Raw genomic sequence first — 19,146 nt, forward strand, 5'->3', positions numbered from 1 at the left:
CAAAAAACATGTGGAGCCAAAAAAAATCCTTTTTATGCTCTTTTCTGCACTTCACGTTGGAAGTAATTACGGCCAGGCCCATGGCTTCGAGCCCGAGCCTGGCCCGGGCCCACCGTAAAAACCCTTTGGAGGGCACGGCTCAGGCTTTCAGGTTAGCCCGTGCAGTGCTCTAGCTTGCAGCATCCTTGCCACGGGCACCTTAGCTACTTCATAGTAGAGCAGGGGTCTCAAACACATGGAGTGCCTATATAGTTTCCTAGCAGCTTGCCCCCCAGTCAGGCGTAACTGGGGAGAAAAAAGAAGAGAACTTTATGAGCTTTACTTTCAGCATGAGGGAGTGCTGCAGTTTCACAAGTTTCTGGAAGAAGCATGCTTCCCGGGGCTTCGTCAACAAGCAGAGGTAATGATTGCCATGTCTGGGAGCACCTACATGCGTGTGCACCTTTTCGTGCCCACAACTAGGGCCCCCACAATGAAGCTCTGAGCCCATGCGCCGATGTGTACCCAGCTCGTCTAAAACCTTCTACGGTCCATCACACTTTCTCAGAACTCTCTAAGGTGCTGCTTTTTCCCCTTTTCCAACACGCACTTCGATTTTTTGGACAACTTTAGCTTTCTTTGTACACTTTTCTGTATTTCACAATGCAACCAGGAAACATAGAGATCTAAGGCTTTCATCTTAAAAGAAAATATTGGGGTGGCCTCAGAGCCTCAGGCATCCCATAGTGGAGTGCTCCAGATTTATTTAAACTGAAATCTCGAGATGCTGGTGTTCTCGTGTTTCACCTGAAAAGTAGACAGGAAAGTGGCATCTTAAAGGGGCCCTGAAAGGCATTTTGAGCACACTAAATGAAGTAGCGCAATCGTTAGATTTGGTCGTCAAGGTCATCTGGGCCAAGTATTACTCTTTTACGCGAAGCGGAAAGCTCACACTTTTGTTGCAAAGTTTGTCGCTTTTTTCTCACCCTTTCCTTCGTGTTTTTGGACGCCGCCATCTTCACATGTCTACATCATCGATTCCCCGATGTTCGTCATGAGCTAGACATCCTGCTATTGGGCGGCTTTTTCACGCACTTCCGGCAAAGAGATGAGTCGTCTGCTCAGCGTCGACTCGCCGGCTGATCTGCCAGCGTAGTGCCGGAGTGCTTGGACATTTTACGACAAACGAAACAAGTGTAAACAAACGCTTAACCGTTCGTATTGAATGCAACACGGCCATAACACGACATGGATATTCTCTTACCGGAGTACGTCCCATAAAGAAAGCGTTGAAGCCCCGTGGCACTTCTTTCGTGCAATCGCAGAGAACGCCCTGAGCCGAATGCCCAGGTTTGATGGATACATTTTTTTCCACTTCAAAACAATCCAGAGATGCGTTTCGAACGAACACAACGTCACAACATGCGTTGCAAGTCTGAACCGCGATTGACAGACGATGGGCAGCCTCCTCCTGCCCCTCGTAAATTCGGCACTCACCTCGCGCGCGGTTTGCGGGGACGAACAGCAAGTCACTTAACTCTGGCGCGCAAGCCGAGATGGCTTTTAGCCACGCACACTGCACATACCCCATGCGAGGTTGAGTCGTACGTCGCTCGAGAAAGATAATCCAGGCCATGGGAAGCACTATCCACCCGCAGAAGCACAACGTCGCATTTCATCGCGAAACAAAGGCGTCCACAACACACACACCATCGCCTCCTGCAATGCCAAACGCATCTCGCACTTCCAAATGAGAGTGAGTAGTATGCCTGCAGTGCCCATATGCCGCGAGGTGGGGCCCCAAGCTGAACCGGGATCACGCAACCGTAACTGACCTCTGGGGCGGTTTGTGCCTTGTTGCCAAGGCAACCGATGTTTGAGATCGTCAAAGAAAGGCGCTCGCTCCAGCGCTAGAAAGCTCAGAGCCGCGCCGGAGCATGTTTAGCCAACATTGCCGCTCTCCACCACGCGTCGCCCCAAGCTGAACTGGTCACATGATTGAACCGTTTTGTGCACGGGTTCTGTATCGGCTTAAAATGTCTTTTTCACATGGCGCCGGCAGGAATTACCACCACTGCAAAATAAGACCCGGCACCAGCGGGGCCACATCTGATACGGCGCTTTTTGGATAAACCGTGCGCGGTGCATGAAAGGGACCGAGCGCGAGATCCTCCCCAGCGGCTGCGAGTTCGCCGCCGATTAAAAGTCACATGCTGCACTGCAGCAACCCACACCGCGAAAGGGCAAGGCCAGGCCACCGCACACATGCGGGCAGATTTTTCGTTCGCTTATCCATCCTTGAGCGGAGTGCGGAATTCATGGTGTCAACAAAACTTGCCCGTAGCAGACGGCAGTCGGAGGAGCGTAATGCGGAAGTACGTCACCGCTGACTAGCGCAGCATCATGGGAGGCAGTGCTCGCGCGCCGTCAACAGTTGAAAAGAGGAGGAAACGCGGCGCGACAATAATGCGCGGTTTTTGATTTACGATTTCTCAGCTAATACTCATCGCTTTAACAAAATTCTTGCGGGAGGAGATTGCTAATACATTGTCTTATTTGGTTACATGTAGATCCATGCATCGGCGGAAGGTATTTCAGGACCCCTTTAAAAGTTGCCAGCCGTCCTTGCGCTTAGCAGACAAATGCCTTAGCCACTGGGCCACCATGGTGGGTGCACCCCAAAAACTTGTCGTCACCCACTCTGGAATGGGATGCCTTGCCTGCACGTGCTCACCAGTGCAAACGAAGTGATTGGAGGGTGCAGTGAGCACGAGTTTGTCCTTCATGCTGTTGGGCTCGGAGCAGCGCGCGATGCCCGGCTCGATGTAGTCCTTCTTGATCCAGTCCGAAAGCCAGCGGAGGCTGCAGTCACAGTACAACGGATTCGCGCCCAGCGCTCTGCGTGTCACAAGACAGCGACATGTTAGTGGTGTGGTTAATTGAGGGCTTGACAGGGCCTGCCATCGTACTTACATGTGCGTTATGGACTGCAGGTCCCTGAAGGTGCCTTCTGGTATCATAGACACATCATTGCCATGCAGGGATCTGAAATGATACATTGGGAACTACAGTATAACATGGGCAACTTAAAAGCCATCTACAGCAGAACAGTTCACTGTGGGCGTACGATCCATGTTAGCTGGCTGGTTGGTGCAAACAAATGCAGTGCATAGCACAAGGACTAAAAGATGGTGTAAATACTATGACGTAGGGATCCCCTAGATCCCCTTTCCTCCTCCCGCGAGCGTGGCGTTCAAACCAGCGCGCTTTCCCGCGCCGCGTGTGACGTCACCTCGCGGGCCGATGCGCCCACGAGCACCAACTGTCCCGCCGCCGCTGTCGCTCCTCCTCGCCCGGGAACCTGCCTCCTCTCCCCCGCGCCTTATAAGTGCCTCGATCCGCGGGGCTCTCTCTTGCTCTTGGCTCGGGCGCACGGAACGGAGATGGAGGATAGAGTGTACGGAACGCGGGGGATCGCGGCTCGTCCGCACCCTTGCCGCCACCCGTCCGGAGCGGGGCCCCTGACCCCAATCAATCGGACGCGCGAGGTAGGCTAGTCCAACCTCGCCGGCAGCCCCGTGTCGCCTCAGCCGTCGCGACCTGCTTGAGGCCCGGCCTTGAGGCGCTCGTCGGTACAGTGTAGTTCTTAACCCTGTCTTGGCGGTTATTATGCGCTGTACCACTCGGCCAATAAACCCCCTGGTTCGTGCTGGCCCTTTGGAACCTGTCGTCGCCTTTGTCGGTGAGTCGAACCCGTTGCGGCGTCTCCCTCGTGGACGCCGCGAACCTCTCTGGGGCATTCTGAATGGGTCATTTCCGGGCGTGGGGGAACACCCCGAACCCCACTTAGGCCCCCAAAGGACCATCGAGCCCACATTGGCGCTCAACGTCTCTAGCGAAGCTAGCCGGGGTCGTTTGCTATCCCGTACGTAGGCCCATCTTGCCCAGAGACATTATTATTAGTAAATAATCAAGGTCCAACTGCGACTTGCCACAGCTGTGCAAAGAGATGAGGGGCATCTGGCAGCACATATGGTAATATATCAATACATAAATTGTTCAGCAGAAATGACCTGAAAGATGCCAACAAGTAGTGCATAAAAAGCAAAATTGAAATAGAATGAATCCCCCGCAAAGACCACAACACAAGAACTAATTAGTGCACAGCTATTGAAAGAAAACATTTCAGGAAGTAATATATTTGAAATTGAGGAGACATGGTTGTTATATTGACGCTCACAATATTTTCTGGAAGCCCTTGGTAAAAAATCGTGAGGATGATCAATGGAGCCATGTGACAGTAATCCGTTAACATCTGATTGCCCCCATTTAGCCTCTATCGTGTTCCCGTTTGCACAGAGAAATAAGATGGACACTGATTAAAGCTCTGAAACTAACATTTGTACAAAGGCTTCCCCAAACGGGATTGCCTTTGCTCACCTGTTTCAGCTACTTGCTTTCCATCCCATAGTCTCAGCATTTTTTTGCCGACGCTTTGTACAGGATCATTTGTAATACTCGCAAAACGAGCAGCATCAAGCGTTACTTTTAAATATACAGTACAGAGAACACAAACTTGGCCACCAATATACCTATCGGAACACACGATCATGTCTGGACAAGCCAAGAAACTAAGTGCATCTGCTGACAACAGAGTTGGCCAAGTGCAAACTCTGTGCGGGTTTTACTCCACCAGGCTGCGTGCCCCATCTTTTCTTTTTTTCACCGACAGATGGGTTTTCATTACCACAGGCATTCGGATGCTGAAACAATAACAAAATGACCTTGCAGATGAACGTGGCCATGCAGGGGTGGGAAGTTGGCAAAATTTTTTGGTCCGAGTACATTTATAAACAGCCGTCCGCTTAAACAAAGCAAGAAATCAGGCATACACAGGAAATTTAAACCACCAGCATATGTACCATTGCACAGGCCATGCACAGCAGACATAAATGCAGGTTTAAGGTGGCAGCTGACAGTTTTTGTAGGAGGCAAGGAAAAAAAAAATCAGGGGTGAGACAGCTGAATCAGATTTGGGAGCAGTTTTTGGAGCAGCAAAATGCCAATTTTGGAGCAGAAGAACCTTGATTCGGAGCAGTTTATAAGATTTATGTCACCATAGGAGCCTAAAAAATCCAATTTTTGGTAACTTGAGGAGGAAAGTGCACTTTTTAATCGGATTTGAACGTACATAACACTGAAATAGCCTTTCAATAAAGTTTTTTTTTATCAGAGTATCAAAAGTTACGAACTGAACTACTTTTTAAAAACCACGCAAGATAGCGTGGAGTGGCGTTGAAAATATCGAATTGAGAAACTAAGCAATCGTAAGGCATTTTTGTTATCATGCGCACTCCCAAATTATTATCTTTGTAATCCCACACTCGGCTTTATGAACAAGGGACAAGGGTAGAGCCACTGCAAAAGTTGTGCAAAGCGAGCTGAAGTCGTCGCACCCCACCAGCTTTCCAATTTCAATCCCCAAGGTGCACGTTCACTACGACCGTAATTTGAGTAACGTTGGTTTCTTTAGCCACCTCCCTTTCGGCAATAAATTTCACTTCAGAAAGATGAACCATTAGTACTACTAGCGTGCAGTAATAGCCCCTCCTGCTATCGGACACTGCTTGAACATTTTGCGGCGATGTAGCTTGCGCCGCCCCTTCTGCAGTGTCGACCGTCCCATTCCTGCCGCTCGCAAGCTCGCTGTCAAAGGCAACAAACACACAGAGTTTCATAACACCGCAATGAGTCCGAAATTTCACTTCATGCACACACCGCGCCTCACACTCAAGGACCAAAACACGGCGAATTCACGGGCACAAAGTTGTTTTTGATGAACTCCCGTCTCTCGAATCACGCAAATCCAGCCGCCCCCATAACCCAAACCGCGGTAGAAATCTCCAAAAAGCACTCTGCCTGAACTAGAGTGAACTAGCCTGAACCACGAAGGACTGCTTCGGCGGCCATGTTTTCCAATATTCACTACACCAAGAAGGCAGCGCCCGTAATGTCGTTCCGGAGATACGGTGCTCCGAAAATCGCCGTTTTTTCATCAAGTAGTTTGTCGCTTCAGTGAACATAAGTATTTTTTCTACAGGACTTTGTAATGGTTTTCGATGGGAAAACTTTAAAAACTCACAGAATATAACATGCGCAACCAGCCATTGTGACTTCCAAAAAAGCCATTTCGGGGACTATTTTATGCGGTTTTTACTGAATGACGAATCAATTAAACCTTTACAAACAGCATCGCCTTGGGGGTGCTGGAAAATTATGGCGTCAGTAAGCATTTTTCTTCACTGGAACTGATGGAAGCGTTAAAATCCTTGGCTCTGAGACTGTTTTGGAGCAGTTTGGCACAATTTTTGCAATTTTCTAGCTTTTGGAGCAGCCTGGCGCAGGAAAGCAGATTTGTATCAAAACTGCGCAATATGTGCAGCTGTCTCACCCCTGGAAAATCTGAGGACACCTAAGCCTTTCTGATAGTCATAAACGTGGAAGCATTAATGCCCAATTGAATGCCACTGAGTGCTTCTTCAAGTTTTGCACTGCGGGTAATGATTTCAAGTTTTGCTATGGACCATGTTTTCGAGTTTTGTGATCAAACTGAAGCGGAGGTAATTTTTCATGTTGGCTGTGAACTGGAACCAGTGGGATGATAGTGCTGCTGAAAATTTACTGCTGCCCCACTCGGGCAGGTCTGCACAGCACATGCTCGATGATGTGCCACTGCGGCCAAATGCTCAGTGGTGGTCCCAACCAATGCCTTACTCTCCACTTTGCCCGACGCTCGGCACGTACCCCAGCATGGCCTAGCAGAGCAAATCCTTGGTGTTTGATTATTGGGAAGAAAGTGCTATGGACCCAAGCGCAGTCACGAGTTAAGGGCGGTTTCACTGCTGCAGATATACCTGGTGCCGGTTTTTTGCTCAATAGGAAACTCTATGCTTTCCCATTCATGAGAAGAACAAGGGCAATACCACAACACACTGTAAGCCAGTGAAAAATTATGTGCAAGCAAGCAAAAAATTTCTGTTACGACATAAAAGCGCAAAGGGATATGTGCCAAAAAATAATAGGCAAGCAACCTGGCTAGTCCACGACATATTGCAGTTCAGTAGGAAGCACAAGTACTTGGACACTGGTGTTATGGGACTACTCTACAAACACAACGGAGACAACCACTTGCATGCAGAAAGACGGGAACATTTTGTGGAATTGGTATTACCCCATTACGAAGCCGACAAATTACGATTTTTACATTTTCATTGCCCCTAACCGTCCCATTAGTTTGTTATAATCGTGCTGTAGAGATAATGTACTAATTTCTTGAGGGAGGGCATATTGCCCTCCCCCTCACACTTTTGTCGTACTTTCCTCCTCTGCTTTCCTGTTCCCTTTATCTTCAGTGTCCTCTTTGTTGTCTCGGTTGCAACAAGGCCAATGGCGAGGGACAACGCGAAACTACAAGAGCGGACGCTTAAGAGCTGCGCTCTAAAATTGACAACCATGAGAATTTTTTCTTTCGTGTTGAGTGTTAATATTAAGCTTTTCATTTCTACAGCAGTACACAAGATTTGTACTTATTGCTAAGAACAACGACGGAGGGTATGATTCCCGGCCGCGGCGGCCGCTTTTCTGATGGAGGTGAAAAGAAAAAATGCCCATGTGTTCGAGATATCGGCGCACGTAAAAGATCACCAGGTGGTTGAGATTAATCCGGAGCCCTCCACTACGGCACGCCCCATTGCCTGTGAAGCGTCGGCGCATTAAACCCTACAATCAATCAATCAAGATTTGTACTTATGCCTAGCTTGACTTTATCTGCTAGTCACGTCTAGCACAGAAGAATCCCAGGATACAAAAAGTACTCACAAGATTCGCAGTGATTTTAGGCCAGAAAAGCTGTCAACTTGGATGCACTGTAGCTTGTTGTAACTCAAAATCCTATACAAAGGAAATCAGAAGAGCACTCTTTAAAACATGCCACCGATGCGCCACAATGAAGGGACTCACAGTGTCGAAAGCTTGGAGAGGTTCGAGAAGATATTGTTAGGCAGGACAGATATCTGGTTGTTGCTAAGATCTCTGAAAAGCAGCAAAACAAAACGGACACAGTCAGGGCATCAGAAAAAGTGTAAAACACTGGCCAATACATGCCTTTGTGATAAAAGGGACACTGAAGGCTACCAGCAAGTTGGTTTCAAGCTAAAGTACGACCTTCCCATAGCCATTTTAGCATTGATTCAGGGGCCAAAAGATACTACCTTAATTGCCGAGAAATTGCAGATCAAACAACGCATTTTCTTTGCCCCCCCTTTCCCTCGCAGTGATTCCACGACACAAACAGTGGCTGCCACAGCCCCTGCTTGCGTCATGATAAACCAGAAGCAAGTGAGCCAGTGGTGGTGTATAGCGTTATAGAAGCAACCGAATACAATGCTATCATGTACCAAGCGGTTCCGTCAGTTTCGGTCAAGTCAGGTGTGCTTTCCCGAACTCCCACATCCTTTGCTGCTTCAGACCACTAAGCAAACTTTTTTCTTCATAGGACTCGTGACCGGTATTGATGCTTTGTCAAATAAAAGCATCAGTATCATCAACAACAGCCTTTTAGGTCCACGCAGGACGAAGGCCTCCACCACTGACCTGCGCAAGTCCATTCTTTGCCTCCCAATTTTCTTATTTCCCCTCTCTCCTTCGAGTCAACGGCCTTGCCCGTCTTCCAGTCCCGTCTCTCGGCATCCACTCTGTTGCTCTCGTGGTTGTCAGTTGCCCGTGACATCTTCCAGTCGAGTTGGCTCCCCGACCTAGCATGCTCGTTTCCAGTCCCCGAGTGTTACTCTCATCACTATTCACTCCATGGTTAGCTGGGCCGACCTAAGTTTCCGTTCCAGTTGTTTAGTAAGGCGCCAAGTTTCCCCTCCATACATCATCACCTGCAGCATGCATACTTTTCTTTTTAAGGATAGATTCTTTTTAGGGATAGATAAAGATATTTTTTTAAGGATCGTAGCTTTATTTGTGAGCGCTTGCCAGATGCACACCAGCCCATTCCTACTCTGTGCCGGATTGCTTTCTCCTGGTTGGGATCTGCACTGACCGTCTGGCCAAGGTTACATTCTTCTACTTGTTCTAGTGTTTGCGAATATAAAATCGTGGTCACTGACCAAGTCAAAAGGAAAAAATTTGACGTTTCGGAGCCCGTACGGGTTCCTTGTTCACTATCCTTAAAGAGATTGTGAACACGGAACCCGTATGGGCTCCAAAACGTCAAATTTCTTCCTTTTGACTTGGTCAGTGACCACGATTTTATATTCGCAAATATGACCCCTGACCAGACGAAGTTTCGTCGAACACTCGACTACATTGTTCTAGTGTTTCGTTACCGATGCTGAAGAGGGTGCAATTAGCACGTTTGTTTATGATTATTTTAGATTTATTAAAATTTATTTTCAGCCCCACAGCCGAGCTTTCTGATGGTAGTTCTTCAATCATTTCTTGCAGTTACTCTGCAGGTTCACTGAGCAAGACTGTGGCATCTGGAAACCTCAAATTGTTCAACTATTCCCCGCTCATCAGTAATAGACGTTTTCCCAGTCAAGCTCCTTGAATACCCCCTGCAGACATGCTGTGAACAATTTTGGCGAGATGGCATATCCCTGTCACACTCCCTCTCAGACTGGGAACTTTTGACTTTGCTCGTTAAGGATCATCCTGCCCATACATCCCTCGTACGTATGTGTCATCTACGAATCTTATGTAGGCCTCATCTATTTCTTGGTCCTTCAATGCGAATTTCAACACTGCCGCAGGGTCTATTGAATCAAACGCTCTTTCACAGTCTATAAATGCCACGTAAAGGGGTTTAGTGTACTCTGTGGATTTTTCTGACTTGGTGGATAACATGGATGTGATCTATTGTTCAGTATCCTTTTATAAACTCAGTCTGCTCTCTGGGTTGTTGGATATCTAGGTTGTCACTTATGAGGTTAAATATTACTTTGGTAAACGGCTTATATACAACGGAGAGTAGACTGATGGGTCTTAAGGTCTTTGGTATCTCCCTTTTTGTGAATCAGAATTATGTTGGCCTTTTTCCAAGCTATGGGCACTTTTAGAGTCCTTATGCATTCTGAAAAGCATGTAGCAAGCTTTTCCAGTAAAATATCTCCTCCCCCCTTTAAAAGATCCACGGTTATGCCATCGTCACCTGCAAATTTTCCTGTTTTCATGCCCTTGGGAGCCATTTCTACTTCCTCTTTAGTTACCTACTAGTGGGACATCTTAAGCTAAGCTTGTACGCTCCGTAGTTTCCCCTGGTCTAACGTCGCTAGCGAGCAGCCTATTTACCTTTTTAGGCCAAGTCAATGTTGGCATCGAATCAACAGCTCACGCGCAGTCCCACAACGCCTCCTCGCATAATAGCATTACTGACACACAATTGGATGAGTAGCATTAGCGGCCCCAGGGAACACGTTATGTGCACCAGACATTGCATAGGCTTGAGAATACTGATTTAAGCCAAAATAGGTGTTCCCATGTCTTTTTCACTGCAGCAAAAGCACACAGAGAGTCATAATAAAAGTGACTATGCCCCCGGTACTGCACAAGGGTCGCACAATCATCTGGCTGAGTATTGCACCAGGTATTGCCCCGAAACTGAGTATTGCACCAGGTACAGCCCCGCGTAAGGGTGGTATATTCGTGTTCTCGGTGAGCTAATCTATTGACCCAGAGAGCAACTTGTATTTTGCCTCCAGTGCCCCTTTAACAAAATCGTTTCTGGGCTATACGAAAGCACATGCACTGCCACTTTTGCGCATTTGTGGTAACCACTGCTGCCCTCCCCCAAGATAGTCCTTTTGTAAGGCAGCACAGCCCCAGTAATGAAGACACCCTGACATCATGGACATTATCTAATGTTCACCTTTCCCTTTTGTTGTTTCAGAATTTGAAGGAGTTCATTTTTAAGTGCCCTGAAACAAGTTTTGGAAATGATAAATGCGCTGCACAATGTTTGACTGTGCGGTCATCAATAGCATGAGCAAATTATTAATGCGCCTGTGCACACAGGAAATGAGCTAATTGGCTCGAGAAGCTGTCAATATTTCCTTCACATTTGTTATTAAACCGCTGTGCTATGGTTGCGCCTACTGATGACACATGGGGAGCAAAGATGCCAATGGGAGGAGCTGAAGCCCTCTGTGCGACATCAGTGCAGGGCCTATGTGTTGAGAAAAAAAAGTGTCACAAGTATTCACAGGAAGGAGCTTTCCTTTCAACACTACCCCTTTCACCAAGAGAAAAAAATTTGCATGGACAATTTTCACGCAATTAAAACATCAGTGATACACTGATATTGCAATTGACATCCTCACCTGATGCGATTTCTGGGACGATACATTTTGCATGCACGGTCTTTTGAAGCCTTGGAGAGGCCTGTTTCAGGGAGCCTTTTTTATGAAATGTTACATATTCTGGTGTAGAGCACTGCGCGAGGCCTCAGTTTCTAGGCCCGGCCTGACCTGGCCCAATAGAGACTCAGCCAGGGCCTGGCCCGGACCCGACAAATTTTTGAAATGTGAGCCTGAGCCTGGCCAGAGCCCGACAAATTTCTAAAATATGAGCCCGAGCCCGGCAGAATTTAATAAAATAAGCCCGAGCCTGCCAGGCTGTTGTTAAATATTATCCCTAGTACAATAGGCTATAAACATAAACTCGAACAAGTTTGCTGTTACCCTAAAAAGCGTAAGCACAAAGCAAATATGACTACTTTGGATTTAACTCTCCGTCGAACTTGGACCGAACTTTGTACAACTTAAATATCCTCACTTAGCAGCTGTAGTGTTGGTAGTCGTGGTGCCAGTCTCCGACATCAGGCTACACCGAGGATACCTGAGATGATTCTGAGCAAGTGGATGGTTTTTATTATTGCAATCCTTCAACAGATATTGCGCCTTCCATTATTGTTCCATTCCTTGCTAAAATTGGAGCAGACGATGCGTCCAGTTCCAGCACTTAATTTTTGTCTTTCCATCTAGTTATGTTGGCAGCAGTATTTTGTGCGCACTTCTGTTCTTTCTTGCCTTAAATCATGGTTTTAAAATAATTCATACCCGAAAAATTATGGGCTCTGCTTCGAAAATTGGTCCTTCAAACTCTGCACACAGTGAAAAGTCCAGGTCACGTTTACTTTGTTTGTTTTAGTTTGAAAAGTAGAGGAAAAGACAATCATGTTGTACTTTGTCGCTGAAGTGCCCTCGTTTTCTGACCCACTCTCTCCCACTATGTTGATGGGGCCCAGACGTTTTTTTTATTGATGTGAAGGCTTTCTAGGTGCAATAGTCTTTTTTTTTTATCTTTTAATGGCGCGCGCCGTAGTGAATTTTCCCTTCATTTTTTTGTTTTCACTTAACCTGAGCGATCAATAAGAAAACTTTTTGTCGTCAACAATTTAGAATTTGCGGCACACGGTCTGCCTGGGCCGGCTCAGGCCGGCACAGCCCGAACAAATTTTGGTTCAAGCCCAGGCCCGGCCCCAGCCCGAGAAACTGCGTGCTACCCGGCCCGAGCCCGGCCCACGGGCCGGGCCGGGCTCAGGCATTTGGGTCGGCCCGGGCCCGTGCAGTGCCCTATTCTGATGCATTTGGGGGACACAAAAAGAGGCAGATAAAAACACAATGGCAGAACAAAATAACAGGTCCTCTTACATTCTTGTGACTTCCTTCAGTGCGTTCAGCTCCTTGGGAATCTCTGTTATGTCATTCACGTCCAGATACCTAGCAGGAGCAGCAACGGGCAGGCAAGACCTCGTGAGAACTTGATGAATACCAAACAAAAATGAAGCAACACCCCTTTTGCAAAAACTGTGCAGTACAGGTAGGCATGACGAAGCCTCTCTCTCTCTCTCTCTCTCTCTCTCTCTCTCTCTCTCTCTCTCTCTCTCTCTCTCTCTCTCTCTCTCTCTCTCTCTCTCTCTCTCTACGCACGCACGCACGCACGCACGCACACACACACACACACACAAAAAAAAACAGCAAAGCAGGAGCTTATGCCATGCCATGCTTACAGTAGCCGACCGATTTTTCGGACCTGGAGGGGAACATAGTCCGCCTAAAAGAGCGGTCCGAAAAATCTGTCAGCCATTACTTCTATGGGACAGCTGGCGGTTCCTCGGGAAAGTCTGGAATATCCGGCCAGTCCAAATTTTTGGAGTCATAGAAAACGATTGGCTACTGTATTCCCATGGTTACATATTCTCGCGTTGGTTTGGGTCCCCACTTTTATCTTATAATACAGTTGAACCCCTTTATAAGAGACACGTACCGGGGAGCAGTTTCTGTCTCTTATACGAGATGTCTCTTATAAGCAGGGAACCATGTTTTCCACTTACAAATCAGACCCTAGTTCCATATGGGCACCGTATGACTAAAATATGCTCAAAAGAACGCTACAGCATGTTTCAAAAGATTCATTTTAATTAATGTTTGGCCCCAGAATTTATGAAACTTTGTTTGCTTCATGACTGTAGTATTTACACTGTTTTTTACAACCAATTCTACATGCTTTTTTTCCTTTCCTTGTTTGTGGAAGATGAATCGTAGATGTTGAGTTCAAAAGCCTGATGAATAGCCAGAGCGGACAGCTTTTTCCGCTGTGTGCTCAGGCTATTCATTATGCTTGCAGGACTCAACATCTGCAGTGTTTCTTGATTGGGAGCTACGCGAGTGGGAGAGCCCGCATGTGCGGTCGCGCTCCAATGGATGGCAGTAAGCTTCAACCACTTCTGTCAGTTGCATTTCCATTGGCAGGGCTTCTCATCATCATTTCATAGTTGACTGAACCACTTTGTGTTTGCTGAAGTTATAATAAATAGTGACTGCAGGCGTCTGTCGTCCCCCTGTGTTTCCACAATGGAAGCAACTGCAATTAGTGACTGGTGGCACTGCATCTGAAGTTAAAATGCCTGTTACAAGCAAGATTATTGATTAAACTTCAAGGATGACTTGTCTCTTATAACCAATCTCCTGCATTCAATGTCTGTTATAAAAGAGGTCGATTTAATGGGAAAGATAGGGCAGCCAACCATGTGGGTGAATAGTGTCTCTTATACCCATTTGTCTCTTACATCAGTGTCTCTTATAACGAGGTTCAACTGTAGTTTCGTTGTTCCCAGGTGATTTGATGAATAAGTAACCTCAAATTGAGATAGTTTATGCCGACCACTATGCCATGCACCAATTAGGCAATCAGGCAGAAATAAAGCATGACGGGCGTGCATACAACTCGACGGTGGTGGACTGCAGGTGCCTGGGCAGCTGGCGCAGGCGCTGCCGCGAGCAGTGGACAGCGTGGCCAACACACGTGCAGCCTCGAGGACACAGCTCGTCCGAGCCACAGCCCTCGTACAGGTCTTCCTCTGCACACCACAGAGAACATAGCGTCGAGCTTATTCTGAGAGGAATTTTCACCTGGCAATAATGACTGAACTGAAACGAAACATAAGACATGTCGGATGCTGACATGGCCAGAAATCCCTGAACCAGTTGACGGGAGCTCAGCACCAGTGCCGCCAAGAAGCAAAACTGGCCCTGCACTTTTTGCCACTCATTTTAGAAACTCTTTTTAGCAACTTTTAGCAACTCATTTTACAGGTGTGGAGGCCACATCTACAACTCACTGAGCCTTCCTGTGCATCGCGAGCAAATAATGATGAAGCAGAGGTGCCGCGAGTGGGATTGATGAATCTAGGAGACAGGCATTGCACGGAATAGCTCAGCCAGTGTAGCTCAGTCACTAATTAAAGTTCAAGGCAGAAAAGAATTTCTATGCGCAGCATTTCTGAATGGCCCCAGATCCATCAAGCCCCTTTGGGGCACTCTCAGTGTGTGCGCACTATAAAAGCTGAAACGTCGTTCCTCACTGTAAACTGCACCAAATAGGTCCTCGGCCACTGAGACAGACTGCAGCTCTTGAGGCTTAGAACTAGAGATGCTTTTTCTATAAGCCTGTTCAATTACCAACAACACTTCTGCCAGCCCATTTTTTCTTGACTGAATGGAGTAAAATGCAAGGCAGATGGCCCCAACAAAATAAAAAACCACACAAACAAACAGCAATAAAGTCTGAGATCACCATAAACTTCACAAAGTGTCACTAGTACACCTCATGATCAGGCTTCCACGAAATGGTGGAAATTACGTCAATCAAGAACCTCCATGTGGGCATTACATGCACTAAGCTCTTGCAACATTGAGACACAAATGCACAACAAGGCAGCTACGCATGAGCTGCACTTCAGCGCTAAGAAATCACACATTGTGGTTGCATGTGTGTAACACGCATTCCTTTGTCCAAAGTGGCAGTAATGAACAGGTGAAGTCAGCTTTAGAATGTACTTGCTAGAGCCTTTGGCTGTCTAATTAATCTATTCACTCTGATTATGACAACCAAAGACAACAGCATTAGTGTGAACTAAAAACATAATCCCCATCATGATCATCATCGGCCTACTCAGGTCCACTGCAGGAAGAAGGCCTCTCCCAATGACTGCCAGCCGCTCCTGTCTTGCACTGCTCAAAAGTCGACAATTTACCTCCGAATTTCTTTATTTCGTCCCTCCATTGGGTTAGGGCCCTTCCCTTTCTTCTCGACCCATCTCTTGGTATCCACTCTGTTACCCTAATTGCCCACCGGTTGTCGTTCCATCTCTCCACATGGCCAGCCCAAGTCCATTTCTTTTTCTTTATTTGAACTATGATATCTTATACTGTAGTTTGTTCTCTGAGCCAGTTAGCTCGTTTCCTGTCCCTGAGTGTTGCTCCTAACATAATTCGCTCCATGGCCCCGTGAGCCGACCTACCTAAGTTTGCTTTCTAGTTTAGTGAGGCACCACGTTTCAGCTCCGTATGGCATCACCGGCAGTGTGCACTGGTTGTATATTTTTCTTTTGAGCGACAGAGGTAGCTTACTGTTCATTATTTGGGAGTGCTTGCCGAGTGCTCCCCAGGCCGTACCTATTCTGCGCCGAATTTCCTTCCCGGTGTTGGGGTCAGCACTAACCATCTATCCGTGATAGTAACATTCTTTTACTTATTCTAGCGATTCGCTTCCTAAGCTGAAGAGGACATGCTTATTCTTTATTAATTTATATTTATTCACATTTATTTTTATCCGCACTGCCGGGGTTTCTGATTTTAGTTCCTCAAGCTGTGTTTGCATGTGTTCTGCAGTTTCACTCAGCAAGACTATGTTGTCCACAAACCTCAAATTCCCCATTTATCCTTAATCCTATGTTTCCCCAGTCCAGGTTTTTAAATACTCCTTCCAGACATGCTGTAAATAGTTTTGGTGAGATGGTATCTCCTTGTCTTACTCCCTTTCAGATCGGGAATTTATCGCTTTGCTTGCGGAAAGTTATCCTGCCTGTGCATTCCTTAAGTCTGATGTAGGTCTCCTCTGTTCCCTGGTCTTTTATGGCTTCTAGCATGGCTGCAGTGAGTATGGAATCAAATGCTTTCGCATGATCTATAAATGCCATGTAAAGGGGTTTAGTGTATTCTGCGGATTTTTCTATCACTTGATTGATGACATGGATGTTATCTATGGTTGAGTACCCTTTCCTAAACCCAGTCTGCCTTCCGGGTTGTTGGGAATCGAGGCTGTCACCTATGCGGCTAACTGTGACTCTGATAAACAGCTTGTAAGAAACTGGGAGTAGGCTGATGTATTTGTTATCTTAAGGTACTTGATATCTCCCTTTTTATGAATCAGAATAATGTAGGAGTGATCTGCAATCTGGCTCTGACTGACTCTATGCAGGGTTACTGAGTTTTCATGAGTTTCCTTCTTTCTCTTTTGAGATTCAGCCTCAGCTTGCATCTAACCATTCCATGATTGCTGCTCCGAATCTTACTTAGCCCCTCTACGTCTCGCACAATACCTGGGTTGCCACTTAAAATGAGGTCAATTTCGTTTTTTGTTGTACCATCAAAACTTCTCCATGTCCACTTCTTAATCTTTTGTTTGCTGAAGAATATGTTCATCAACCTCCGGTTATTTCTCTGCAAATCCCACAAGTGTATGTCCTCAACTGTTGCGATTGCCTATTCTGAAGTTTACCACTGACCTTTCTCCCAATTGCTTCTTATCGTCCTTTGCGTTAAGGTCTCCCATCACAATCGTGAACTGTGTTGCCGCCTTCATTGCTGATTCGACGTCCCTGTGAAGCCTGTCTACGGCTTCGTCATCGTAGCTGGTTGCTGGCACATAGGCCTGTACTATCTTTAATCTGTATTGCTTGTTAAGCTGGATTACAACAGCCGCGACTCTCTCGCTAATGCTGAAAAACTCCTCCATGTTTCCTGCTGTTTCTCTGGGGATTAAAAATCCCACCTTGTGTTCTTTCTTCTCTTCGGGTTCACTGTGGTATATAGAATATGCTCGCTAGTGAGCTCCATGAAGCCTTCTCCAGTCCTTCCAACTTCGCTTAACCCTATAATATCCCACTTACGTAATGTCCGAGAGCTCCTCTAGTGGCACAACTAAGCTTCCCAAGGTGTATACATTGAACGTTGCCAGGGTCAAGTTCCAAAGAGGCGGCCTATCCGGACCCAGAGATTCTGAGAATGCTCTGCTGTATCACTGTTCTGACCGCCTCCATGGACAGGTGGTCTACAGCTGCTGTGGACTAAGGGCCGAGAGTTGAGTTGGTCAGCGGCCAACTTGAGAGTTGAGGTGGCGGCCAACTACTACACCAGGGTGGCCAGATCCTTCTCTGGTGAGGGAGTGCTGTTTACATTTCTAAGAGCCTTCCTGGAATGGTGGAAGCTTTCTAGTGTAGCCCCTTCGGTATCCAGGATGATGGCCACTTCCGGAGCAGGCAGCACTCCATACCTGCATGGGCCGGGCACAGACAGCCAGACGCAAAAGAGAGAGAGAAGAGAAGTTTCCCACGGACGACGTTACCGCGCACGCCTGTGGTGATATTGAACCACTTTTTATATGCACGGTTCTGAAGGAATAAGAGGAGATGCTGGCTTACTGATGAGAGATCCACTGACGTCTGGCCATTGGAAAGGTAAGCCACTGCTATGCTCAAGCATATGCTCGCGCATAGAACTGAATTAAAAGCATGCACCCTAAAAGCGTCAGATACAGTGCTCTCTCGACTGCCAGAAATGCTACCGCCGTGTGGAAATCCTCGCCCGCCACAGGGGTCCCAGGTACCTGAGCACGCGAGCTGCTTGGGCTCGATGTCCTGCAGCGGCAGGTCCTTGAGGCGTGCGGGCGACTGGCAGCGGGGGCTGCCCGTCACGATGTCGCTGCGGCGGAGCCACTCAGACAGCCAGCGCAGGTGGCAGCTGCAGTGCAGAGGGTTTCCCAGCAGGTTCCTGCGGCAGGGAGGGCCTCCGGGTGAGCGAGCCGCGCAGCGTTGCCGGGGGCTACTCACAGGGTCGCCAGCGACGACATGCGCTCGAAGGATCCTTGGACGATGCACCGGATCTTGTTGTCGTACAACGACCTGCGGCGACAAAAGAAACCGCATTTCAAGCTTACGCTACAAGGATAATCTTCGATACACAAAAATCAAATAAAATATGTTGCCCCAGCACATACCATTTCCCCTTTAAGCAATTCATGAGTGCGCATACCACTGAGACTCTTCAATATTAGTCACGAACTCACGACTGGCTATCCGAGTCGAATGCGATATTCGTTTTCCATATATATTGCGAAGACAGTGCTTAAAACTCCCTGCAGACTCGCCCGTGGTGAGGCCACCATCTGTAATTGAAGACCCCTACTGTGCAGAAAGCAATGAGCAATGACGACCCCTCCTGCCAAGAAGCATGAATGCTTTGTGGAAGCCATATTTAATGGCAAAGAAGGTTAATTGGCACATTCGCAGCAGATGAGTCACGTAAATTTCAGCTGCTTGGCGTCACTTAACTCCATAACCCTTCTCCAGACCTCCAGGAATACCATAGCTGCTGCAAGTATTCTGCATTTTCTGTACCAGTTCCAGCTTTTCTCTTTAAATGGCACAAAGTTTTTTTTATGGATTGTAGGGTTTAACATGCCGACGCAATGCAGGCGATGAGGTGCGCTGTAGAGGAGGGCTCCGGATTAATTTTTACCGATTGGGGATCTTTAACGTGC

The 19,146-nt window shown here is 47.3% G+C and overlaps 1 protein-coding gene across 1 annotated transcript in view; it reads right to left on the reverse strand.

Annotated features, from left to right (window-relative positions):
- The window catches only part of LOC144156355 (protein slit-like), a 418,661-nt gene that overhangs the window by 39,129 nt on the left and 360,386 nt on the right, over positions 1-19,146 (reverse strand). Inside the window, 8 exon segments of the mRNA XM_077688358.1 lie at positions 2,714-2,877; positions 2,953-3,024; positions 7,858-7,929; positions 7,999-8,070; positions 12,696-12,764; positions 14,269-14,404; positions 18,214-18,377; positions 18,437-18,508. Of these exon segments, the coding sequence (XP_077544484.1) occupies positions 2,714-2,877; positions 2,953-3,024; positions 7,858-7,929; positions 7,999-8,070; positions 12,696-12,764; positions 14,269-14,404; positions 18,214-18,377; positions 18,437-18,508 (821 nt within the window).

This window comes from Haemaphysalis longicornis, unplaced genomic scaffold, assembly GCF_048455015.1.
Source record: "Haemaphysalis longicornis isolate Haplotype H1 unplaced genomic scaffold, Haemaphysalis longicornis Haplotype H1 scaffold_1, whole genome shotgun sequence".
NCBI classification, from domain to species: domain Eukaryota; kingdom Metazoa; phylum Arthropoda; class Arachnida; order Ixodida; family Ixodidae; genus Haemaphysalis; species Haemaphysalis longicornis.